General features: G+C 45.3%; 1 protein-coding gene and 1 long non-coding RNA gene across 5 annotated transcripts in view; one reads left to right on the top strand and one right to left on the bottom strand.

Moving 5' to 3' along the window:
- Nucleotides 1-13955: 13955 nt before the first annotated feature.
- Nucleotides 13956-18692, bottom strand: LOC103016713 (uncharacterized). Its single transcript, XR_009008362.1, has 3 exons — nucleotides 18592-18692; nucleotides 16160-16315; nucleotides 13956-15054 (listed from the first exon to the last, which is right to left on the bottom strand). It is a non-coding gene; the product is annotated as an uncharacterized LOC103016713 (long non-coding RNA).
- Nucleotides 18693-19232: 540 nt separating this feature from the next.
- The window catches only part of GASK1B (golgi associated kinase 1B), a 57577-nt gene continuing 50743 nt past the window's right edge, over nucleotides 19233-26066 (top strand). For 2 of the 4 annotated variants that reach the window (XM_057546866.1, XM_057546864.1), the window contains exons 1-2: nucleotides 19234-19334; nucleotides 20055-21200. In XM_057546866.1, coding sequence (XP_057402849.1) covers nucleotides 20288-21200 — 913 coding nt within the window. In that variant the 5' untranslated portion in view covers nucleotides 19234-19334; nucleotides 20055-20287. Of the gene's footprint in view, nucleotides 19339-20054; nucleotides 21201-26066 lie in introns of all 4 variants that reach the window. The other 2 variants (XM_057546867.1, XM_057546865.1) reach the window with 2 other exon arrangements.

The raw sequence follows: 26066 nt of genomic DNA, 5'->3' as shown, positions 1-26066 counted from the left end.
CTCATGATCTTGTCTCCTGCCCAAGAGGGGAGAAACACAGGTCAGGATTTTTTGCTCATGAGGTCTTGCCTCTTTGTGACTCACACCCCTTTCTTCTCTCTTACTATACAATGTCCACTCTACTAAAGCCCATAACCATTTGAGAGTGAGCAAAATTGTTTTGAAGACTAGAGTTCTAGGTAATCTTGGGGTAAAATTACACCCAGTTTACAGTTTAAATTTGAAGTTTAGTCTGAGACGACCTGTTTCATCAGAATCAATTACATGCATAAATTGTCTCTTACAGACGTGAGTAATAATGTTGACCATCCTTACCTCCTTCTCACCCTCCATGGGGCTTCAGAGTCAACATATTTAAAACATTATCCTTTCGGTAAGGGACACCTACGGCTATGTTTGCCCTTCTTCCGGGAATTGTACTGCTGTTCTCGGAATTATTCCTCTCCCTCCTTTAACTTTGTGGTTTCCATGAGCGTGGCTGTCTTCTTAGGCGAGTCTGCCCCGCTGGCCTCATTTGATTGGTTCAGGGATGTCATCCTGGTCCAACCTAAGCCAGCGATAGGATTGCAATATCCTTGTGGCGATTGCTTGATCTATGACATGACACGAGGCAAGTCAATCAGAATCCTCCCTTAAAAATTTTGAACTTGGAAGTAAAGAGAGTAAAAGGCAGAGAGTAAAACTGCCTGCCCTTTACTCTCTGCACGTTCAAGTTCAAATACAGAGATAGAACCAAGTTCAAAAATAGAGACAGAACCTATGAAGAGTAAGCCTAGGGAGATGTGTGGTAGCCACATGGCCAATGATGTAAATGAAAGCAGTCTGTAGTGGGAGAGAATGACACCAGCATCCAGAGACAGGTGCAGATGAAAGGGGGACCAGATTCTGCTGACCGTCCCGTCCCCAAATAGAGTTTCTCCTGAGGCCCAGTTGTAGCTCTGGCCTTTCAGCAGGTATTCGTGGAGAATCTAATGCTTTAGATTCCAGAGACCCTTTGCTAACTAGCCAAAGGGAGAAAAAGGAATTTATTTCCTCATATGATTGGGAAGGATATTGAAATAGCTAATATGATCAAAGAAATACTGCATTACCCCGGCCTCTACTTATGCCTGGAACTCACACTGTCCATCTTTCACCTCCTCTTGTCTCAGCTTTTGAGTTGGTCTCAACTGAACTTCACGCAATTAGACTCTTTTCTAGGTTGCTGAGGAAGAGGGTTGCAGGCTGCTCCAATTGTTCATCCTTCCTAAACATTACCCCGAAGACAGCAGCTCCAGGAGAAAAGTCTCTGCTGGCTTTACTGGAGAAGTCTCATGAATTGAGACTGATGGCCAAGCTCAGGTCTTAGGACCACCTCTGAGTTGGTCACTCTGGCCAAAAGTGTGGGACACTCTGACTGGCCTGTCCTCGCTTGTCCACTGCTCCTGTGTCTGTGAGTAGGTCAGACGTAGCTGTACTCGAAACACGGAGACTATTATTAGAAGGGATATGAAAACACATTCTGAGAAGACAGCACAGTAGCTACCACAGTTGACTACATCGTTGCTGGTTCAAGCCTTTCTTTGATTCCATGCAACAAGAAAAGCCATTTTTTGTCTGAGCCAGTTGAGTTATTTTCTCTTGTTCGCCACCAAGAGTCCTGATCTCATCTCTGTTTTCCTTCTTAGGTGCTTGTCTCCCCGCAGCATGCTGTTTACCAGATCACCCTAGTTGGAGGTGTGGGGATCCTCTTCCATTTCTCCCTATCCCTCCTCTCCCTTTATCCAGAACTATGAGAATTATCCTCCATTTCTCCCTATCCCTCCCTCTCCATATCCAATCAGATATGTCAGTTCTAACTCTGAAATGTCTCTAAAACCAACCTCACTCTTCCATCCCTATGGTCACAGCCATTGTTCACGCCTTCATCATCTTTTGTTTGATTTCCCCCTTGGTTAGTTTTCTTACTTCTAGTCTTGTTTCTTTGCACTCTGCCCATCACCCTACTGTGAAAGTGAAATGATCATGTCACTTCCCTGAATACATTTTTCTCTTGGACCCATTGCCAAGAAGTTAAAAACTTCCTGGTGACACGTTCGGGACCCTTGTGAACCCTTGCTGAGGATGCCTCACACGGTCCTGGTGTCCAGGTCTCAGCATCAGCTCCTGCCTATGTATCCTGCTACTTGGCTACCGTGTTATCTTGTTATCTTGGTCCTATTCCTTTCAGGCATTGCTGTCTTGGCCCTAAATTCTAATCTCATAATTAGGTGACTTTTATTGGCTCTTGGGATTCCTTGTTATCCTGACTCCTTCTGTCTTTGGTACTTAACACGTTTCCAAACCTGATATTATCTATAAATGACTTAGGAAGCTTTTTAAGAAGCACATAGTTCCTTGACTCAACCCAGATACACTGCATCAAAAATATTTTTTGAAATGAACTCCTGGAGATTCAGAAGCAGACAGTTTGTAGAAGTGGTCATTTGGCGAACACCAAGCTTGAGTGTGTCTGCTCTTGCCTGCTCTCGGGGTTCTGTCATGCCTCTTCTCTACACTGACTGCGTTTCTTCCTTTGCCTACTCCAGAGACTCCTGATTGGCCGACCTGCCTTGGAGTCCCCTCCGGTTTACGTCCTGGTCATCTCTGCTCTGGACCCTGGTGACATCAGCCAAGAATCAGCTATTTCAACCCTGAGCTCCCCTATAGTTATGTAGCCCCTTCATAATCCCACAGCCTTGGATTTATTCTGTCTATTCCTGCTTTATCGTCCATACTTCAACCTCTAGTTCAATCTAAATTACTTTTCCCATCTACTTTGGCCATGTCTCCAACCATAAATTCTCCTCCTCATTTAGGGGCCCCAAATATTAGGTAGATAGGTAAATAGATAGATAGATAGATAGATAGATAGATAGATAGTCACTAACCCTTTAAAATTATCATAAAGGCTCCAGTTAGTGAGTGGTAAGGTGCAGCTGATGGGAGACTGTGTACATCTCTCTCAAACTCCATATTCAATAAAATTACATTGTTCAAAATTGAATTTGAATATTTACACAGAAATCAGCAAATACTCAGAAAATCCTACTCCCCCCTCCAAGGGACTGGGAAACATTTCCCATCATACCACTATTTCCAGAGTTAGACCAAGCTGTGGGAGCCCTGGTGCCAACCTGCAGTACCTAATCTAACACTTGCAGGTAAGACGTGTGCACCATGAAAGCGCAGGTGGACTGAGCCTGGACAGGTGCGTAGTTAGTGGTCTCTAGATCTTGAAAAGTAGAAAAGCGAACTCCTCATATTGCTCCAAGCTGTTCACCTCCTAGACGATTGCTCTCAGCTAATGGCAATTACATTCACATGTCATTTAAGCGATCTGTACATCAAGTTCCTCGTCCATAAAATGGGGATGCTAGTAACATTTATATCATAGGGTTGTTCCGAGGATTACATGAGCTGTGATTGGCAAAGGGCTTAGAATAATGTCTGGCATAGTTGTGATTCCCTGAAATAGTATGTGAGTGTTTAAATAATTGCTCAGAGTAAAACCTGTGGAGTCAGCCTTGCTCCGTTCATTCTCTCATATCCTAGATTCGAAACTCCAGGAAATCCTTTTACCTTGCCTTTTAAAATATACATCTGGATCCGACCTCATCTTACCACCTCTCCTGTGACTAACGTGTATCAGGGCTCCATCGTCTCAATCAGAGTTATTTTGATTGTCTGCAGATCCACCCCCCTGGTGTTCCTGAAACAAAAATCAGAGTGATGCTTTTCAGTCATTTTTAGACTGCATCCACTTCTCAACTGAAAACCCTCCATGGCTCTCTAATTCTCTAGGGTAAGAGCCAATGTCTTTACAATGGCCTTGGCCTTGCTCTGATCTCTCCTGGGACATGATACCCTCTCAGTTGATCCAGTCTGGCCGTCCTAGCCATCCTAGAATGGAGAAGCAGCAGGGAGTACAGTAGGATTGTTAAAACAAGAACAGGGGAGAAGGAAGATGGACACAGTGAAGTAGTGGGGTCAGGTGTGAAGGGTGGGGTTTAAGTTGTACAGAGCAGACAAGTAAGAGGTAGAGTAGGAGCAGGTCAGGAATTTTGTCCAAAGCAGATCAAATAAGAGCATGATCTGTACCCAGTCCCTCGGAAATAGGCTTAGTATGAAGAAGGCAAGACAACAGCCACAACTAGTACCTGCAGAGAACCTGGCAACGCTGAATGCCCCTGAGTCCTGGGTAGACATGGGCCAAGTGTGGTCTGGCTTTGTTGTGCAGTATCAGAGCTGGGGACCCTGTGCACGTCTGGACAAAAAATATTTCCAAATCTGGTGGTATGTAGAATACGCTCCACTAAGAATATTGACCTCCTCCTCTCCTAGAAAAGTGATGGGAACTGAATGTTCCTTGGGAACACTGGGATGGGTTTAGGATGAGGGCAAAGGTTAACACAGCAAAGACCAAAACCGTGGCAACCAAGGCACTTGGGAGAATCAACCTTGATCCAGCTCATGGATAATCTTCCTTTTCCTTGAGACAGAGAAAACATAGACCAAGAACAAATATACGGTGTCATCTTTAAGGTCTCATTTTGATAAGGTCGGGATTATAAACCAAACAAGCAGATAATCAAAGAGAAAACAAATATAAAAACATTGCACTAAGGAAAAGATCCCGCAACAAAATCTACTGGGATTTCACAGCAGAATCAGGATGGGATCCTGTTTTCTTACAGACCAGCCTCATCTTCTGCCTTTTCTCCTTTTCTGGTACAGATCTCTGTCTGTTGATCCTGTTCTGGTCTGTACATGTACCTTTTAGGCTTTGTGTCTTCATCCATGAGCTTGCTGTTGGCTGCCAGTGTCTAAGAGTCAATACGCCTATGATGACTTGGCTGTGGCTTGTCCTCTGGCCACTTGCTCTGCTTAGATCTCTCTGCTTTAGGTCCCTGATGGTACAGTAGGCTCTAGTGTTGTAATCTTTCCCCTGCTGCCTCTTTGTCCCCTGCCTCCAGCCCATCCTGGTTTCCTCCAGACCACGTCCTTGCGTCAACCCAGTTTACCCTCAGAGATACACCCACAGAGGTAGACTCTGTGCAAACACCTCAGGACAGGATAGAAAATTCCATCATAGCACATCCAGGTACCAAATAAAAGATTCTGGAGTGCTCACAAGGTCAAAGCTTGGTCCTGGAAAATTTGTTCCAGCTGAGGGTTTAGGACTTGGTGATCAATCATTTCTACTCAGCAGTTGAGGCTGCTGGTTCCCCACAGACTTCCCGTAGCCAGTGTGCCCTCCCCCAGCTGCTCAGAGGAGAGGAGCTCAAGCTTAGAACTACTTCAGCTTCCTCCAGAGAATTGCCCTCGCCTTTGGCTGAGAGCAGCTGCCCCTCCCAGAGAGGCTTGGGGCTTTACTCTCTCCTCCCGCATCAGCCCACCTAGATCAGATTTCAAATCCCACTTTTTGCGTAGGTGGAGTTGGGGGGAATGATGCTTCCACCACATAATCACCAGGTAATGTGGTTATGAGTCTGTGACTTTGTGCTGATTGCGTGCTGTCAGTTAAAATGATCCTTCTTCCCACCTATAAATAAAATCTACCTTGTGACTTGGAATTTTTTTTGTCAATTCAAGCATTAATAACTTTCTCTAACTCTGATTAGGGGATTATTTCCAGGTGAGAGCTCTGCTACATCTTCTTGGACAAGCTGTCAAACCCACACTTCATCAAAAGTGCCTCACCCCTGTGATGACTTGCACCTTTTGGAGGTCATAGATCTTCAGACTTACAAAATAGAGGTAGGAGGTGATGTGTGAGTCCCTCTCATCAAATTGCATTGATGTGAAGCTCTAGAGAGAGGTATTGGATTCTGTTTCCATGGCAACTGCTTCACTGCTCAAGGGGAAAAACAGGACAGCAATTGAAGTCTGTATTAATAGCAGCTCTAAATATAATCAGTAATGTGTTGAAATCAAGTGAAAGAACCACAAAAAAACAATAGGTAAAACTTACAACCATGCAGGGTGGGGTTGAAAAATGAGGTCTTGTACAAATATTATTGCAACTCCAATATGCTTTAAGAATTACAGGAATGGGGGCTTCCCTGGTGGCGCAGTGGTTAAGAATCCGCCTGCCGATGCAGGAGACACGGGTTCGAGCCCTGGTCTGGGAAGATCCCACATGCCGCGGAGCAACTAAGCCCGCGAGCCGCAACTACTGAGCCTGCGTGCCACAACTACTGAGCCCATGTGCCACAACTACTGAGCCTGCGCTCTAGAGCCCGCAAGCCACAACTACTGAAGCCCACACGCCTACAGCCTGTGCTCCACAAAAAGAGAAGCCACCGCAATGAGAAGCCCGCGCACCCCAAGGAAGAGTAGCCCCCGCTCGCCGCAACTGGAGAAAGCCCGCACGCAGCAACGAAGACCCAATGCAGCCAAAAATAAAATAAATTCAAAAGACTAGATTTTTTTTAAAAAAAGAAGAATTACAGGAATGGTTGGTGACAAATATATTTTTGAGGAGAATCAACTATTACTTTATTTGCCCATTCATTCAGGTGAATGAATCTGAATCTGTAGAACCCTGATCGTATGTCAGCCACGAGTAGGATCTGAAAGCAGAGGTATGTCAGGGCTCTCTCTTTCTTACAGGCTCTCATGGTTTTATGGGGACAATAGAAAAAAACCTACCGTGATTATAGCGATGCTTTTTATGTCTACCCAATTTTAACGGCGCTTTATTTGTCTACCCATTCTAAGCGTTTCCCACCGTGTAGCAGCCAGGAGGTTAGGGATTTGTATGGGATTAATATCACACGCAGCTCCAGGGATAATTCAAAGTCATTTACTATAGTTATTGGTTCAGCAGTGAGCCGGCAACCAAGGTGTAAACCTATATGACATTCTTTCATCTAAAGGGATTGGCTTCTGCACAAAGCTCAGAAATCTTGTTTGGTGGCTGTGAGATGCTTATAATTTTTTTTCCTGCTAGAGGTGAAAGAGGGGTCACGTAGAGTCTGCTGCTTCAGGAAGCCACCCACCTGGGGATCAGCCTGAGGAAGTCAGCCGTTGACAAGGGCACAGCCAAGAGAGTGACAGAGAATCACAGCCAGACGTGACCCAGCGACACTGAGGCCAGTTCTCTCCCCGACTGTTGCAGTGACACCAGCCAAGACCATTTCTTTTTGTGGACGCTTGAATCGGGTTTTTAGGTTTCCCGCTGCCTGGCACCAATGACAAATTACAAAACCGTGGAAAAAGTAGAGCATTGGAAGTAAGCAGAGGGATTGACGTACAGAGGAAGAATAAATCAGGGAGAGAGAGGAGGTGACAACTGACTCATCTGGCAGAAAGGAGCGCAGGAAAGATCAAAAAGGTCCTCTCTTGTGAGGGAGGGAATCCAGTGCTTCCGTCAGCGTAGCTCCCGACTATTGCTGCAGAAACGGGCCTCTCCTAACCCAGGCTCTATGCCTGGGGGGATGCACCACGGACCCAGCGGAGCTTGAGCCCAGGCGCCCTTCACTTACACTGCCCTTTGCGGGGGGCGGGCGGATGTGCTGGCCCCAGCTGCACGTCAGCACCTGGCCCCCTGCATGGAGGTCACCCTCCGAAGCCCGGTGGTGTCCCTGGGCCGTGGGCAGGGGAGGCGTGCCAGCAGCACTGCTTCTACCTTTCCTGACCTCCGGTTCACAGCCCCTGCGGGACCCCATGGAGCAGCCGGCCCTTGTCTCTGCCCCCGACGGTGGATGCTGCTTCCTGCCCTTCTTCAGGCCTGCTCTGCACACACACGGCCCAAGCGTGCCCAGCCACGTGCCCAGCCACGTGCGGGAAAGGCGAATGCAGACTTGGGGTCACCCTCGGTGACGATCCTCTCTCCTCAAACCCAGCGCCTCTGGCTTCGCGGACCCCGCGTGTGTCTCGGCCCGTGAGACCCCTGCCTTCTTCTCGGGCCCTTGTTGCCCTGGCCACGAGTTGGAAGATGCCCACGGGAGACTTCTGAGGTGACTCGAGTGCCCCTGTGTGTATCCCGTTCTAGGGATTCCAGCTGCTGCAAAACACTTGTTCTGGCCCTCCAAGGCCTTCAAAGGATTGCTTATATGTGTTTACAACTTTTTTTTTTTAATTTTTATTTATTTGTTTATTTATTTTTGGCTGTGTTGGGTCTTCGTTTCTGCGTGAGGGCTTTCTCTAGTTGTGGCAAGCGGGGGCCACTCTTCATCGCGGTGCGCGGGCCTCTCAGTATCGCGGCCTCTCTTGTTGCGGAGCACAGGCTCCAGATGCGCAGGCTCAGTAGTTGTGGCTCACGGGCCCAGTTGCTCTGAGGCATGTGGGATCTTCCCAGACCAGGGATCGAACCCGTGCCCCCTGCATTGGAAGGTGGATTCTTTTTTTTTTTTTTTTTTTTCTTCTTTTTTTTTTTTTTTTTAATTAATTAATTTATTTATTTATGGCTGTGTTGGGTCTTCGTTTCTGTGCGAGGGCTTTCTCCAGTTGTGGCAAGCAGGGGCCACTCTTCATCGCGGTGCGCGGGCCTCTCAGTATCGCGGCCTCTCTTGTTGCGGAGCACAGGCTCCAGACGCGCAGGCTCAGTAGTTGTGGCTCACGGGCCCAGTTGCTCCGCGGCATGTGGGATCTTCCCAGACCAGGGCTCGAACCCGTGTCCCCTGCATTGGGAGGCGGATTCTCAACCACTGCACCACCAGGGAAGCCCCGTATTTACAACTTTTAAAGTTATTTTTTAGACGATTTCATTCAATATAAGCTACACTGTTGGACCCAGGGCTCAAAATTGTATCCATTGAATTTTAATTTCTATTATCATTTTTAAATGTTACTTTAAAATTTCTTTTAAATATGTGCTCAATCATTTTTAATCCCCTCTTATTGCATGCTCACTTTGCTGTCCCTTAAACATTATTTATATAGTATATACTAAATATATATTTGGATTCTAATTCTAAAATTTCTCTTTTTTTTTTCTTTTGAATATTGGTGATTTCTGATAATCACCTCATATAAACTGATATTCTCCTGTGGAAAATTTAAATTTGAGAATTGTTTATTTTTAGAGAACTTGCAAACAGTCGTTATATGCTTTTCCTTATTTGTCCTTAGTCTAGGTTTAAAGTACAAAGGTCTTTGAGAGTAATGTCCTCTGACATAATGCTGAAGCAGAAGTTACACGTTTTATTCTTGAATTGTGCTCTCTGTGGAAAACTTAGAAAAGTGATAAAATGTTTAGTGATGAACTTAGATTCACTAAGCTTCTCAGACGGTTAAAACTTCAGCTGTTGAAGTTCCATACTCATCTTTTAAATGTTTTAAAATTTATTTAAAAATTAATATATTTTAGAGGGAAAGTTATTCACCTGTTAGCTAAAATTCAACTAATTTTAAAGAAAAGGACACTGTCTTCTTTTCCCAAGGTCCAATAAGTGAATAAGTGAAAATAAGCTTCGGTTTGGTTTGAAACTTATGACAGATTGGTAGTTGAAGTCTTCATCAAACTAAAATGAATAATCTATAAAACTAATCAAAGCAGTCTAGTTCTGCCACTTGGCAGATGGCAAATTTGGCCTGATTAGAATTGTCATATTTGAGGCTGGGTGTAGGAGGGATCTGCTTAACAGTGTTGAGACCAGACAGGATGGGAAGAATTTGGGTCTGAAACCAGACATTATGTCTGGGCAAGTCCTAAGGTGGTGGCTGGGGAAGAGGGTGGAGAACAGACACAGCTGAAAGCTCCTGGAGAGTCTGGCCTGGAAGATGGGATCCCAAACTCCCCTTGACAGTGAGATCCAAGAAGAAGGTCAACCCTCTCCTCCACAGCTACATCCAAAGGGACTTGACAGTGCCTGTCACAAAGTACTTGCTGCAAGGATATTTTAAATGAAAAAAACAAAAAGACTAATGGAGGGGTCTAAAGATATGGCAACAGACACCTCGGCTCTGATAACCCCTTACAAGTGTCTGCATAGCAGGGAGATACCTGCCTGGAGAAGGACCGTCTAAAACCGTCCAACAACTCGGTGACCCCTGCCCTGAGCCGTGAGCGAAAGGCGGTGGTCAACTCTGAATCTCTTTCTGCCCGTGATAAGTAAACATTTCTAAGGTCTACTTTTCCCCAGCACAGTGTCCTGGCAATGACCAAGTTAACTTCTTTTTGGTATGCTAAGGGCTTTTATTTATTAATTCATCTAATCCTCACACCAACCCTATGAGGTGCTATTATTAAGAAAAGTAAAACGAATATTAAAGTATTATACTTCTACTGTCATCAGTCATTATTGTTCTGGTAATATTGTTCTGGAGGTCTAGCCAGCTGGAAGATGTCAAATCACCCGAGGGGAAGTCCTTCCCGGTGTGATCCACACGTAATACCTTGTATAGACAGATGCCCCGTGATGTCAGTTACATTGCCAAAGATCCCCTGACTGTAGCCTCCCAGGGGTTACCATAGACAAATTTTAAATAAAGGCAAAAATCACTGAAGGTCTGAATCCAAAGTAGCCAGCAGAATGTACCTGATTATCTTTTAAGTCCTTTGCTAAGTATAGAAGGAAATAGTGAATCAAATTCTGGATAATTTGCTGGATTAGTAATTCAGTAAGGTTGATGACGGTTTCTTGAACCTGAAACTAAGTGTCGATCAATGTTTTACCCACTGGTGTTTTCTTATAGTCTCCTTAGAGAATGCTCAGTCATCCGCGTCATCCTTGCAAGAAAGAGAGCAGGTGAATAAGCCATGACTTCTGTGGATCAAGCACTGTGCTAAGTGCTTTACGTACCTATAACGTATAATTTAATTGTTAGAACAACACCTGAACTAGATATAATGACCCCAGTTTTTCAGATGAGGAAATTGAGCAAAATGAACTTTCTTGGTGTCTTAGTCCAGGCTACTGTAACAAATTACCATAGAATGGGTGGTTAAAACAACAGACATTTATTTCTCACGGTTCTGGAGGCTGGAAGGCTGAGATCGGGGGGCCAACGTGGTCAGGCTCTGGTTGAGAGCCGTCACCCTGCTTGGCAGGAGGCTGTCTTCTTGCTGATCCTCACCCGGCCCAGAGCAGAAAGGAGGCATGCTCTTCTGTCTCCTCTTACAAGGGCACTAATTCCACCACAAGCGCATCACCTTCACGATCTCACAACCTCCCGAAGGCCTCATCTCAAAACACCATCACATTGGCCACTGGAGTTTCAACATGTGAATTTTGAGGGGAGACAACATTCAGTCCACAGCACCTGCCAAAAGCACCTCGCTGAGATAAGAATATTTTGTTTACAAGTTCCTCAGCTCCCCTGAATTTAAATGCAGATTTATTGTCATCAGCTCTATTGTCTGGTTGTTTCTGTATCCTAAGTAATTAGTGCAAAGATAAAGCAAAGAGCATTGCCTTTGAGCTGGTGATGACCTCAATCAAGGTTGTCTTCATACCCCAAAGACCTGCAAAATAATGTGCCTTTTGAACCAAAGCATTGGTTATTTCCTGTAGGGAAATAATTGGGGTGTGTTATATTTAGAGAAGCAACATGTTCATTCTTATAAAAATAATTGATTTTCTTCTACGTGTACAGTGCTTTGTATCTGTTCACCTTTTTAATTGCAGAACCCATCCCAAGCTTCTTACCAAAGTTCTTTGGCTTATAATTTTTGGCTACGATACACATTACATGTGGCCATAGGAACCTGAGGACTGCCTTTTGGAAACCTCTGTGATTTTACTGTAAAAGGTATCTTTATGGACGCAGAACTGGTGCTGGCCTGCAGAGGATTTGATTTCTTTCTGTGATTTTCCTCCACACCCAGCCACGAGGGTTCCTGGTTTTCATTCCATGGACTGCGAATGTCAGTCTCTCTCAAATTTCTTCTTTTCCCAGTATTTACGGGTTATGACCTTGCTTTGAGCAAGGGGCTCAAATCGTAGGGCTGGGTGCTGAAGGTGGGCGGCTGGGTATGTGATATAACCTGTTCTCTGTGTGTTCTAATCCAATGGATGCAATGTCTAGGAGGAAACAGAACACTATTCGTAAAGGGAGAAGAGGTACAGAACGACCTCGCATAATGTGGTTTTGAGTCTTCTGAACTTTTTACTTTATCCTTCCTCCTTTGGCATTTTCCTCTCTTCTTCCTGGCCTGCCCCATTCTTTTTGGGGTTTGTCCACCAGGGCAACGGGTCTCAAGCATAAGCATGCATCAGATAACTGGAGAGCTCGTTACCATACAGATTACAAGGCCTCTCCTGCAGAATTTCTAATTTAGCAGATCTGGAGTGAGGATGAAGGGTTGCATTTCTAATAAATTCCCAGGTGGAGCTAATACTGCTGGTTCAAGGCCAGAGTTTGAAAACCACTGGTCTAGGGAGTCCCAACTGCCAACTGGCAAACTGCCAACGCCTGGAAGTGGGACGGGGAGGATGGGCTCTTCCCTGACCTTGCACCCCATTTCCTGCCTGGAAACCAGCGTGTACTGCTAGGGCCTCGGTGTCTCAGAATAAAACATGAAACTCCCTCCATCAGGCTTTGCCTGTAGTTCTTGACTGGGGCTTGAATGCATAGGGTGGACGGGCCGGATACATGACACCAACACAGTCTGTCTTTTCTAATCCAGTTTCTTTATCAATTTGTAACCGTGCGTGTGTGGTTTTCAGAGCCCAACAATTTATCAGATGTACCACACGTGTCTGAACCACCGTGGGGAACACAACTGAGTCTCAAAACGAGACACAAGTGTAGAAACGACCCCAGATTTCTGTCTTCTTTTCCTGTACTTTTAAGGTGTTTATTTATAGCTCCATTTCTAATGTGCCCAATTTAATCTAGGATCGCCAGGGGGCCTTCCTTGTACTCCGCCAGCAGCTTATTTCTTTGACACCAACTTGCCTTAGGGGAGGAGAGAAGAGATCCTTCCTCTGCACTAGTGTCCTGCAAGGAGCCTAAGGATTGAGAGTGCTTTATCCCCTCTTCATCCCTCCACACAGGCTGAAAACCACTGCTGCTTGGGGCGTTCTGTCCTAAGACAAGAACGACCCAGGGCCAGCGTGTCTGTCTGTCCTGGCTTCCCTGGGAGTGTGGGTTGGAAACAGAGAATTGAGGCCTTCAGTATCCACGGCTGAAACAGAGAAGCTTAGCTGTCTAGACTGTCTTGGGCTTTTAGAAGGAACTTACCTCAGACTTACCTACTTTTTCTGTACTCCACAATGAGTCTGTGTGTTCTTGGGCTTCAGAATTATAAAACAAATGCTGATTATTATCACATGCATAGATCATCTAATTATCTAGAAGTGAAATGACAACCCTATGAATATCTGTTGCTTCGAACATGTGTCAACTTGACTCATATATTTTACCTGTTTCCTATACTATGCTGTGTTTCTGGAAACATTGCTCAGTTTCTGGGCACGTGGCGGGACCTTCCTAACACAAACACAACTTTAAATAAATGGAACCAACATTCCTAGGGAGATGAGGCTAAAGGGATTGTTGTGGGAGATTTCTACACTGGGAAAAGGCAGGGTTACTCTTCACCAGATATAACAGCAGACAGAGGGGAGGAGACCCAATGCAGTGAAAGGCAAGCCAGTTCGTCCCTTGGAAATAGGCCTATTGGTGCTCTCTTGGTCGCACGTGAGAGATGGACCTAGGTAGGACACTCACCATCACTTCATAGATGGGTAAGTCTAGCTTTGAGAAGACATGCGGTTTTCTTTGAAAGTGCTTCTCCTGTTGAGACTAGGTGTGGTGGCGTGGGTCAATAGGAGAAATGTCCTTAGCAGTGAGTCATCAGTGTCAGATAAAAGTGCACGTATTTTTACAACACATAACACAAAACCTGTAACTTCTCTATAAGATTTTTATTTGTTTTTTTTTGTTTTTTATAAATTTATTTATTTATTTATTTATTATTTTTAGCTGTGTTGGGTCTTCGTTTCTGTGCGAGGGCTTTCTCTAGTTGCGGCAAGTGGGGGCCACTCTTCATCGCGGTGCGCGGGCCTCTCCTTATCGCGGCCTCTCTTGTTGCAGAGCACAGGCTCCAGACGCGCAGGCTCAGTAATTGTGGCTCACGGGCCTAGTTGCTCCGCGGCATGTGGGATCTTCCCAGACCAGGGCTCCAACCCGTGTCCCCTGCACTGGCAGGCAGACTCTCAACCACTGCGCCACCAGGGAAGCCCTATAAGGTTTTAAAGACAGATCTAAGCACTACTGAAGGAACCACCAACTTCTTGGTACCAATTAAACCCCTTTGTAACAAAATTTCAAAGCTTATCAGGCTAAGAGTGTTTCAGCAACAGGTCAGGCCAGCTTGGTCCCGCCCAGGCCTGCTGTTAGGATGGGTAGCAAGAGTACTAGCAAATTCCTCATGACAAGCAGGACAGAGGCCAGACCCAAGAACCGAGGCTAAAGCCAGGATTATGGTTCTAAGAGAGCTGTGGGTCCTACAGGTCAGGAGGATGGTGGGCAAGTGTTAGGGAGCCTGGGGGCAGGTCTGGACAGCACAGACCGGGGATAGAGTATCCATCTGTGGGTCTATAGCCTACGTAACAAGTCTGGGTCAACCACAGCAAGGAAAAGCTTAACACTTAGTTCTTCAGTGACTGGAGCCCTCACGTATCCCTCTGGTGGGTGAGCTCGTCCCCACGGTAGCAGCAAACAGCACACCTGACAGACGTGGGGAAAGAAGAGTCCTTCCCACTGTCGGCCCTGGTCCTGGACTTCCCCCAGGTTGAAGGAGAAACAGCCTTTCCACACGTGGATCTTTCCCTTGGAAGACCTGAAGGATTTAAAGATTATTTCCCTGACAGTAAAACTTAACGTGTATCACTTGACTGTGAAAAGCTATTAATTTGCTTCTGAAACCAGCCATTGAACCTTTAGAACAGTGAATTATAACCCTGCACATTGGACATTTTTCAAACTATGGATTTCTGGGCTCCTCCTCACAGCCCAGAAGGAGAATATCTGGGGAGCTGGATGGGACCTAGGCGTCTATTTTTCAAATTTTCAGTGATTTCGTTGTTCTTCAAGTTTTTCATTTAATTCTTGAATGATGAAAGTATCAGGACCTCTTCACTATAAATAAAAAAGATGTAAAACATTATTACTCTCTCACTCCCTTTCTATATGGGGGTAAAACGGCTATATCCACGATACAAAGAATATAAATGAATATTTGTTTACCCACCACCTCTTTCAGTTTTATTAAGGGATAAGATATATACAGAAAAGTGCACAAATAGTAAATGGATAGCCAAGGAGTTATTCCCAAATAAATACCATCTAGGTCAAGAAATAGAACATTAGGGAGTTCCCTGGTGGTCCAGCGGTTAAGACTCAGCTCTTTCACTGCAGGGGCCCAGGTTCAATCCCTGGTCAGGGAACTAAGATCCTGCAAGTTGCATGTCATGGACAAAAAAAAAAAAAAAAAGAAATGGAACATTGCCACAAACCCATGTTACTTCTCCATAAAGGTATAAAAAATTCCTGGGTTATTTTAATGGGCCACACCATTGTCTCTTTTTCTTTTTAATTAATTAATTAATTAATTTATGGCTGTGTTGGGTCTTCGTTTCTTTTTTTTTTTTTTTTTTTTGGGGTCTTCGTTTCTGTGCGAGGGCTTTCTCTAGTTGCGGCAAGCGGGGGCCACTCATCGCGGTGCGCGGGCCTCTCACTAGCGCGGCTTCTCTTGTTGCGGAGCACAGGCTCCAGACGCACAGGCTCAGTAGTTGTGGCTCACGGGCCCAGTTGCTCCGCGGCATGTGGGATCTTCCCAGACCAGGGCTCGAACCCGTGTCCCCTGCATTGGCAGGCAGATTCTCAACCACTGCGCCACCAGGGAAGCCCCACACCATTGTCTTATTGTCTACTCTTCCACTTTCTTTTGCTCATGATTTCTTTCTTTTTTCTTTTTTCTTTTTTTTTATAGATTTATTTTTTAACGGAGACAGAATACTTTAGGTATGAGGTAATGTTATCATATCAGTCTCTCTGAGCTAATATATTCAGAGCAGTAACAAATATTTTGAGTGTTCTATGTGTCCTCATGTGGTATATGTGAATATTATATCACAACAACAAATTTTCAAACCGTGATTCACTCAAGGAATTCAGGCTTATTTTTCTAAAACTGAATGGAACTTCACTCTGGAGCCCCATGATACCTGAAGGGAGAAAATACCTTTCTGCTCAGTTTCAGCCGTGACCTTGAGCAACAGATGGGAATGGTTGCACATTCCAAAGTGCGGTGTGGGATCGCCGTGCCCGGGAAGGCGGCTGCCGTCTTGGGGACCTGAGGCTGCTGAGGCAGAGGACGTGACCGTGTCTGTTGGACCATCTGTGGGCGATACACACAGGCCCAAGTGTAAAGCCAGCCTGCGGTTTATCTCAAATGCTTTCCAAGAGAAGGGCCTGAAGAAACAAGGTGATCTCCGCAGAATAGGGGGCTGCCAGACTCCAAGGGGCTGAGCAGACCTCGACAGCCAGCCAGAGAGGCCACGATCTTCAAAGTGACTGCAACTTCCCCCCTAGAGGATCAGCTTCACGCACCTGCCCAGCCCCGAGAGCCGGTACGCCAATTCACGACGTCAGAGGGCAGCAAGGACATTTGTGCTGTTTCCTCTCCCTTCCCAGCACCCTTCACCTCTGGAACAGCCAGAGCCAAACCCAAAGCCAAGCGGGTGGGTGGGAGGATGAGGAACGGGTAGTCTAGACAGAAAAAACAATCCCAAATGGATTTCCTTTCACCCTGTTCAGTAGATTTTGGCCATACTTTTTTGAGGAACAGCAAGCTGTCCAAGAGGGGAAATGCTGTAAACGTAGAAGAAATGTGAACATCTCGACTACTACATAGGATCTAACTTTTGTGTGTGTATGTGTGTGTCTGCGGCTCAGATGATGGAGAAATTTTAAAAAGTCGGACTACAGAAATTATGCCTGAATCTTTATCCAAAGGAGTTGAAAAGGGCTACAAGTGCACAGAGTGGGTTTGAATAGGCAGTGGGAAGGATGATTCAAATTGTTCTCTGATGCTATCTGCTGAGCCCTGTTTATCCGGTGTATTTGTAATATCAATACATTAGGTACACCCATGATTCCATGAGCTGGTTCCTAATTCTACCAGAGACCTTCCCCTTTGGCAGTGGTGACTCCCTGTCAGATGCCAGGGCTGGGAGAAGGGCCTCCAAGAAGTTCAATGAGGTGTCAGGGACAAACATTCTGGGGGCGAGAGGAGTCAACCAAGTTTACTAAGTCAGACAACTCTTATCTACTTCCTAAGCATTTCTCCACTAAAAAAAACCTGTTTTGGAAACAGCTAGCAGAGTCTTCTGCTTAGTAGAACCTGGCCTCTGCCAAAGACTTACTTTTACTTTTTAAAGAGTTCAGGTCAGTTATTCTTCTGAATACTGAAAATAACAAGATAGTTTTACAAACCAGCTCGGTTATAGTTTCCTTTCAAAAAGTTAATATTTACTATCTAGAAAATAATTCTGGGCTCATGGAAGTGTGCTTTAAGAGTACTGCTACCATATGATCCAGCAATCCCACTCCTGGACATATACCCAGAGGAAATCATGGTTTGAAAGGATGCATGCACCCCAATGTTCATTGCAGTGCTGTTTACAATAGCCAGGACATGGAAGCAACCTAAATGTCCATCAACAGTGAATGAATAAAGAAGATATGGTACATATATACAATGGAATACTACTCAGCCATAAAAGAGAATGAAATAATGTCATTTGCAGCAACATGGATGGAACTAGAGATTATCACACTAAGTGAAATAAGTCAGAAAGAGGAAGACAAATATCTTATGATATCACTTATATGTGGAATCTAAAAAAAAATGATACAAATGAACTTATTTACAAAATGGACTCATGGACTTAGAGAATGAATTTATGGTTACCAGGGAGGAAGGTGGTAGGGAGGTATAGATTGGGAGTTTGGGATTAACATATACACACTACGATATATAAAACAGACAACCAACAAGGACCTACTGTATAGCCCAGGGAACTCTACTCAATATTCTGTAATAACCTAAATGGGAAAAGAATTTGAAAAAGAATAGATACATGTATATATATAACAATCCTTTTGCTGTACACCTGAAACTAACACAGCATTGTTAATCAACTATTCTCCAATATAAAATAAAATTTAAAAAAAGAGTATTGGATAACGAAGGAAATCAATTTGATGCTTAAGTTCTCATGCAGTTTAGCCAGAATCTATGGGTGCTTCTAGGAAGAATGGTCTGAGTTTGAGTGCTACAGGAACAGTTCTAGTATAATTTTTGGTATTTGATCACTTGGAAGTTTATCCTTTCCTTCTATACATATTCCAATGCCTTGATCTTTTCCACATTGTTAAATATAGTCTTTTTTACAATTACACACCGTACTCTAATTCCTACTCCCTGCCCTCACCCCCCTATAACAACCTTCTTTTCCTGTGGGGAAAACATTCCTTGTCCCCTGCCTGCCTGTGTGCCTTCTAGACTCTATTTGCTGTAGAAGCAAAAGCAATAAGTCTAAGTAAGACCCAGAGGTCATCAACCCCTGCCTTTGTGCCAGGACAAGCAAGCCACCTACACCAATCACTAACCTGTTTTTAAAAGAAACCTCCAATCAGGGAGAATCCACAGCTTCTTTTTGTGAACTGTTGCACCGCGCAACGGCACACTATAAATGTCTCTTCCCACCGATGTGTACTCTTATCTGCCTGTTCTTTTTTCTCCCTCATTTGCATTAACCCTTTCTTGCCTTTTTATGAACTTCTGGGCCTTCTCGTCTCAGAAGCGGTGGGAGACTAATGTTACTCTGGACACAACCAGGATGGAAAGGTAAGTCCCTGGCAACGTTGGTGCCCTAATCCCCGGTGGCTGGGATGGATAGAGAGGTGAATGCATTCACCTCGTGAGGTGTTTATTTCACTGCTGCCAAGCGAACACTCTCAAATGCTTTTTAACACCAAAAAGGCTGACACTTCTGAGTCTATTTCCAAACAGGACACTAGAGGGCTCCCAGGAGTTAAAAATAAGTGGAAAAATACGGCATTTGCTTTTTTTTCCCCCAGAATTTAAAATTAAAGTTTATTTTTTACAATATTAAAAAAAAAAACCCTTACACATCTTAAAAGTGGGTTGTCAGCAGCCAGTTAACAAGTACCCGTTTTGCTTTGCAATCAGAAGTTTTCAAGGGAGCTTTGAAAGCAGAGCTGAAATATTTGCAATGTGGAACACTCTTGACCATGAAATATGTTCTACTTACATGCCTCAGCCTTTAATAGTTCTTTGCATTAGCGTCAGGGATTACATTCTTCCTGGAGCCAAGCACGGGGCCAGCTGTGTAAGTAAGGTTGCTTACCAGTTCTTCTTTTTAATAATGTGCAAGAGTAGAGCTAGAGGGCTTTTGGTTTTCTTCTTTCAGCTGACTTTGGTGAAAAGACAAGGAATAAAAAGCAGTTAGATGTGTGTTTTGTGTTTATGTGTGTGTGTGCGTGTGTGTATGTGTGACTGAATAAATGTAATTGCTTCCAAGATACATGGGCATGTATGGCTTTATATTATAATAACCCTTAAAGTCAGATAATGGAATATATTATGAAGAAAAGACTGTACCATACGATTAAGAGAATATGTTTCTGAATTTGAATGTTAATACTTGGTGCTTCTGTCCAATTAGTTAACGCAGGACTTTTAAAAATAAGTAGAAGATAGCTACAGATTTCTAAAAACTTTGGTTACTTTTCTTAAATTACTTCTGAATTTCAAAACGAGAAGCCTGGATTTGTCCAATTTTAATGCTTTTCCTTCAGGATCAAATTAAATGACTCTAGCTGCAAGTTATAAAATAGTCTTGGATTTTGGTGGTTGGTTTTCACTCATGGAAACTGAATATCAAATCTATACATCTATCTTGTTTCTATTTGTTTTAAACCTCACATAAAAAATCATTTCGTGGTGATAGTGATGAAAGGAAATGTTCCGTGTTTTTCTTTGCTCTTGTGGAGGAACTGACCGAGTCTGAGGCTGTGACTCAGTTCACTCTGTGTCCATTCATTCCCAGGAACTAGCCAGACCTCTCCTCGGGGAGGCCGACGGGGTTCAGAAGGTTTGCTGTGGCCAGTATCAGAAGCCTTCCCGGCCCCATCACCCGCCCTTAACTTCCTCCTCGGCCCACTGGCGACCACTTAGACACCTGCGCGGAGGCGACAGCTGCGTTCAGAAAGCCATGCATCGTGCCAGAAGGAGCCGACGGCCGACTTTAAACCCTGCTCGGCATGTGGACGAGACGCAGAAATGAGCTGTCCGGACCAGCCGGGGCAGCTCCTAAACTGGTTCCTCTCCTCCCTGTGCGTCCCGAGGGCGCGGAAACTCTGGAGCAGCCGGCGCCCCAGGACCAGGAGGAACCTGCTGCTGGGTACGGCCTGCGCCATCTACCTGGGCTTCCTGGTGAGCCAGGCGGGGCGCGCCTCTGCCCCGCACGGAGGGCGCGCGCGCCAGGGGCCGCACTGGAGCCGGGCCACCGCCGAGGCCCCCTTCCCTGAGATACCCCTGGACGGCACGCTGGCCCCTCCCGAGGCCCAGGGCAATGGGACCACGCTGCAGCCCAACAACGTGGTGTACATCACCTTGCGCTCCAAGCGCAGCAAGCCCGCCAGCATCCGTGGCACCGTGAAACCCAAGCGCAGGAAGAAGTATGCGCTGGCTTCTCAGGCCCCGGGACCCGGGGCTCTGGTGGGACCGTCCCTTCGGCCTCAGGAAGCTGCAAGGGCAGCTGAGGCTGAAGTGGCCGGGCACGTCCGGGGAGGAAACCTGGCCCAGGCTGGGGAGCGACCCTGGGGGTGGAGGCAGGGTCTGGGAGCGCGAGGTGGGGACGCAGATGTGCAGGGGCCCCGGGCCGGGGGAAGCAACATCAGGATCTACAGCGAGAGCGCCCCGTCGTGGCTGAGCGGAGACGACATCGGCCGGATGCGCCTGCTGGCCGACGGCGCGGTGGCGGGTCTCCAGCCGGCCTGGCCCGGCGGCAGGGCGCGCCTGCTGCTGCTGGAGGGGACCGGCCGGCCCGCGGCGCCCGCCTGCGGCCCCAGCCCCTGCGGGCTGCTCAAGCAGCCTCTGGACATGAGCGAGGTGTTTGCCTTCCACCTGGACAGGATCCTGGGGCTCAACCGGACCCTGCCTTGTGTGAGCAGGAAATCCGAGTTCATCCAAGGTAACCGTTTCCCGGGCTTCTTGTTTGCAGCTGTTGGAGACTGGGCTTGATTTCCTCTTCTCCCTCAGCCTCTTTTTCTAAATGGTTTTCTCCACCCGCGTTTCCCTTTTGGAGAGCAGCAGCGCGTCTTTCCATGCGCTTGGCGTCCTCGATTTTCTCGGCTTCGGGGGGACACGAGAGCGCCCGGGCGGTGCTGCGCTGCGCACGCGATTGAAGCCCCCGCGGCGCAATCTGTGCTCTCCGTTCCCCTCGCCGGGCTTCCCAGCGGCTTATTACATCCGATTAAAGCCAGGGGCAATTTGTGTGATGAGGAGAGGGAGCTGGGGTGGAGAGAGAGAACTTGCTGACAGTCAGGCATATTAGTAAATGGGTTTGTATGGAAGTAAGTAGAATCCTGTGCACTGGAAGCGTTTAAAAATAAAGGCGAAGAGGGTTATCTTTCTTCGGCAGATGGAATCTTTTTAAGAGGCCCAGAGCCAGACCATGTTAGATTCGACCCCTTCATCTTTCGCGATGGACGTGACCGCTTTAGCTTACAAAGAAAATGAGGCCAAAAGAGGTGATTTGTTCAGTGTATATACCAACCAGCCACGTGGTTTCTCCGAGTCCATGACTATGGTTTATTGAGCCTGAGTGCCGAGAGATGCCGTCAGGTGACAAACATTGTGGCAGGTTCTGGGGTGTGCAGGCTGCCGATTCAGCTGCAGGCGTCAGGGCTGATATGTGACAATGCTCATGCCATAGAAAGGGTTTTCTTTGAATCCTAAGGCTATTCCAGCGTTCCAGCATAAAGTAGGGTGGGTCCTTGGCTGCGTTTGAAAGCAGAGTGATCCCAGAAGTTACCACTCTGAATCCAGGCTGGTCCAAGAGGCTAAAAAGGACCCCAAAGAGATTATAAGCTCAAAGGCTATTTCCTTACTGCCTGTCACCACAAAACGTAGCATTTCAGCCCAGTTCCCATGGGGTCTGGACTGGAATGGATTAAAGCCTTGGGAGTGGCCAAAAGCCAAACTGCATTTTCAATGGCTTCGGGGGTATAATTTAGTCTTAGAATGGGTACTTCTTGAAGTACCACTGATTTACTTAGAAAGACCTGGCATTCCCCACTCATGCTGGTTCGTGGCCAAGTGCTGCAGATTCACAGGTGTGTGTCGATGCCCCGGATTCACAAAGGCGTCCACCAGGATGACGCTGACGTGAGAAAGCCTCTCGGACGTTCTGTCAAATGTGGTACAACCTCATTCCTAGAGGGTCCTCACTACTTGCTAAGCGCTATGCTGACTGAGACGTAGCGTCTCTGTACATCTTGACTCCTGCGTTTCTCACAGCAGTACTAGGAGGTAGGTGCGATTCTTATCTCCACGTGGGGGATGAGAAGGCTGAGGCTTATTTAGGCGAAGTAACTGGCCTCATGTTAATGGTTCAGCTGGGTTTTGCGCCCAGGCCCAGCAAACTTCAAAACGTCAGCTCTTAGCCGTTGGGCTTAGGTGACGTTACCACTTCTGTCCAGACAGGTGCACCCTGGAGAGAGGGAGGATGTGGATGGGCACAGAGAAACAGGCACACACTGAGCCTGTCCTGGACCGAGCAGGGCAGAGGGTCCCCCCGGAAGTCTCCCTTGCCGTTCATTCATGTCATAAAGGCCCCGAGAGGAGGTGATGCGTGCTTGAATGTATCCTGAGGCATGGTACTCTGATCTGTCCTTCCAGCTTCCCTGGGAGCTCCTGGACGGAAGTTGAGAGAGGAAAGTAGTGGTTAGGGGCCTGGGCTCTGGAGCTGGACCCCTGGGTTTGAATTTACCAACCGTGGGACCCACAAACGTCACAGTATCTCTCTGACCCTCCATATTCTCAGCTCTAAGTGACAACAGTACCTACCACATGAGGTTGTTGCTAGTTAATACAGGGAAAACACGTAGACCTGGTGCTTGACACACAGTAAACCTTCAATAAATACTGCTATTTGTGTTACTACACGAAGCACATGAGGTTCCAAGTTCACTGAGTTACTCATATAGCCTCCAAGCCTCACCTATCATTTCTTTTATTTAATTGAAGTCTAGTTGATTTACAATGCTGTGTTGTTTCAGGTGTACAGCAAAGTGATTCAGTTATACATGTATATTCTTTTACAGATTCTTTTCCATTGTGGTTTATTACAAGGTATTGAATATAGTTCCCTGTGCTACACAGTAGGTCCTTGTTGTTTATCTATTTTATAGATAGCAGTGTGTATCTGTTAATCACAAATTCCTAATTCCTCCCCTTCCCCTTTGGTAACCAAGTTTGTTCTCTATGTCTGTGAGTCTGTTTCTGTTTTGTAAATAAGTTCGTTTTTACCATTTTTTTAGATTCCACATATAAGTGACATCATATGATATTTGTCTTTCTCTGTCTGACTTACTTCACTTAGTGTAATAATCTCTAGGTCCATCCATATTGCTGCAAATGGCATTATTTCATTCTTTTTTTGGCTGAGTAATATTCCATTGTGTATATACCACATCTTCTTTATCCATTCATCTGTCAGTGGACATTTAGGTTGCTTCCATGTCTTGGCTATTGTAAATAGTGCTGCTGTGAACATTGGGGTGCATGTATCTTTTCGAATTAGAGTTTTCTCTGGATACGTATCATTTCTTCATGTGACAGGGCTAGGACTAAAACGTAGGTCTCCTGCTGGCTTAGTTAAACTTTTTGGTGTCAGGATACCTCTTAGGTATTTAATTCTGTTCTCTGAATATCCAGCATCTTTGGGAATGAAGAAGGCAGTTGCATTAAATTTGAAGGAGACATCTATAACTCCAATGTAGACTGGTGTTCCTCTCTCTTTGCAGAAGTAAGTGATGATGGAAAGAAACCAACAAGGTTGTATTGACATGACTCTCAATGTGATGAGTTAAATACCTAAGACTGTATCTCAAGGAATACCAGAACTTTCTTTATTCTTTCTTTGATACTTTCTACTAGAATGTAGTTATTGAGAGTCATAAAATCAGGCCAGTTTCCTCAAGAGGCTAGGACATGATTTATAGTTATGAGTACTCTACACAATATAATTCTACTCATGGAGACATTGTACTGATGTAAAGTACATAAATAGATCAGTTTTGGTCATGGTAGGGGATTAACAGTCTTAGGTTCTTGGTATCTCTCTTCACTCACCTACCTCTAGTCTTTTCCTGACTTGTGTCTTTCTTCCCTTGATTTCCACAGATGTGTGGATCTTCCCTCTAGAGTCCTCCTAGTCTTCTCTTTTCCAAGCTTAGCTTTATTTGCGCCTCCCTAGCTACCTAAGGGGGTGATGGATCTTATCTTGTTACCCAGCATCTGTTTCTGGCTCATTCTATATCATTGCTTTATAATTATAGTTGCTTATTTAATCATCTCTTCTTTCCCACTAGGCTCTAGATCTGTGAAGGCAGAGACATTTCCTGTCGTGCTCATCATTGAATGTCCCGATCCCAGGGGAGAGTCTGGCACATAGTAGTTGCTCAATAAATATTTTTGAATGAATGCAAGAATGCATTTCTGGTCTGTTTCACTGACTCCAAACAGTAAATCTGTACTTCTGGCTTCAAAAACTCAGGACAAGTGCTACCATTTTAGTCCTAAATCCAGGCTGGGATTTCTCCTCGAGATTCTTATAAATAGCTCATTGAAAAGGTAAAGAAAAATATCCTTGGCAGCCTCTGTATTATGCAAATAATAAGGTTTATGGAGCTTATTCTTGTGAGGACCATCAATATAATATGGTCTGTGGCTTCACACTGTAATGTAATTTGATAATGAGTTTTCTGTAGGAGGAAAAATAGAACTCAGCTTAGGTATGCATTTCTCTGATGGTCTGGCTTGGTCTGGGAGGAGATCTTTTCATATCTGGGAGAGTGGACAGTCAGCCAGTCCTGTAAATAATCTGCCTTAAGTGTTGTTTCTGTTCTCTGACTTTTGATGAATGTTTGTGAAAATAAATTCATGCTTAGTACCAAGAACATCTCTAGTCTCTTGTGAGTCGAATATAGATATTAGGCTTATCGCAGTTAATCTCTCAAAGAAACCTATGCAGGAGACACTTTCTTACCTCAATTTTGAGAAGAAAGAAAGATAAGAAGAAGGCAGCTCAAGGTCATACAATGAGTTAATTGTCCAGAAAGAATTCAAGCCCTTGTCTTGTAACTTCCAAGACTTTCCTCTTTATCAATCTGCTTTCCTCACCAAATCCTTTTGGGGGGCCTTAAGGTGTGTCTTCTTTCTCCATCACCACGACCTATTTGTATACCTGGTTATCTAACACAACGAGACCTTGATGACTTGTGTACTGATGCACAGATACGGGCTATGGAAACCTCTTATTTCTCAAGGAGAAAACAACCGTAACCATAGCAAGAGTAATATTGAATGTTACCATCTACTGGCACTGTTTTAAGTACCATGCACCTATTATCTCAATAAATCCTCCTAAACTTTTTATAAGGTGGGTACTCTACGAGAGGCCTTTTGTGGATGTGGAAGTAGAGGCCCAGTGTAATTAAATACCTTTGCCGAAAGTCATGTACATTACCTGGATGTAAAAAGGAGACATACGATGCAAAGGGAGATGTAAAAGAGCATCAGAGGCTGTGACTGAACGATGCGCCCGCCCCAGCCTCTCAGGTGAAACTTTCTGTTCATTCCGTCCAAAGACAAAAGGTCCCAATGATAAAGCTCATCTTCAGGTATTTATTTATTTGTTTGTTTGTAAAACTGACACAGGTGATCCTATCAGCCCAGAGCCGCTAGCTCAGGTTCATCTGGGACAGGTTCTTGGTTGTATAACTTGATGAATTCTAGATGACTCTCCTTGAATCCAACAATATATACGTGAAAT

The sequence above is a fragment of the Balaenoptera acutorostrata genome, chromosome 5, assembly GCF_949987535.1.
Source record: "Balaenoptera acutorostrata chromosome 5, mBalAcu1.1, whole genome shotgun sequence".
Lineage (NCBI taxonomy): Eukaryota > Metazoa > Chordata > Mammalia > Artiodactyla > Balaenopteridae > Balaenoptera > Balaenoptera acutorostrata.
The sequence above is the reverse complement of the archived record's forward strand: the minus strand, read 5'-3'. Positions and strand labels throughout refer to the sequence as shown.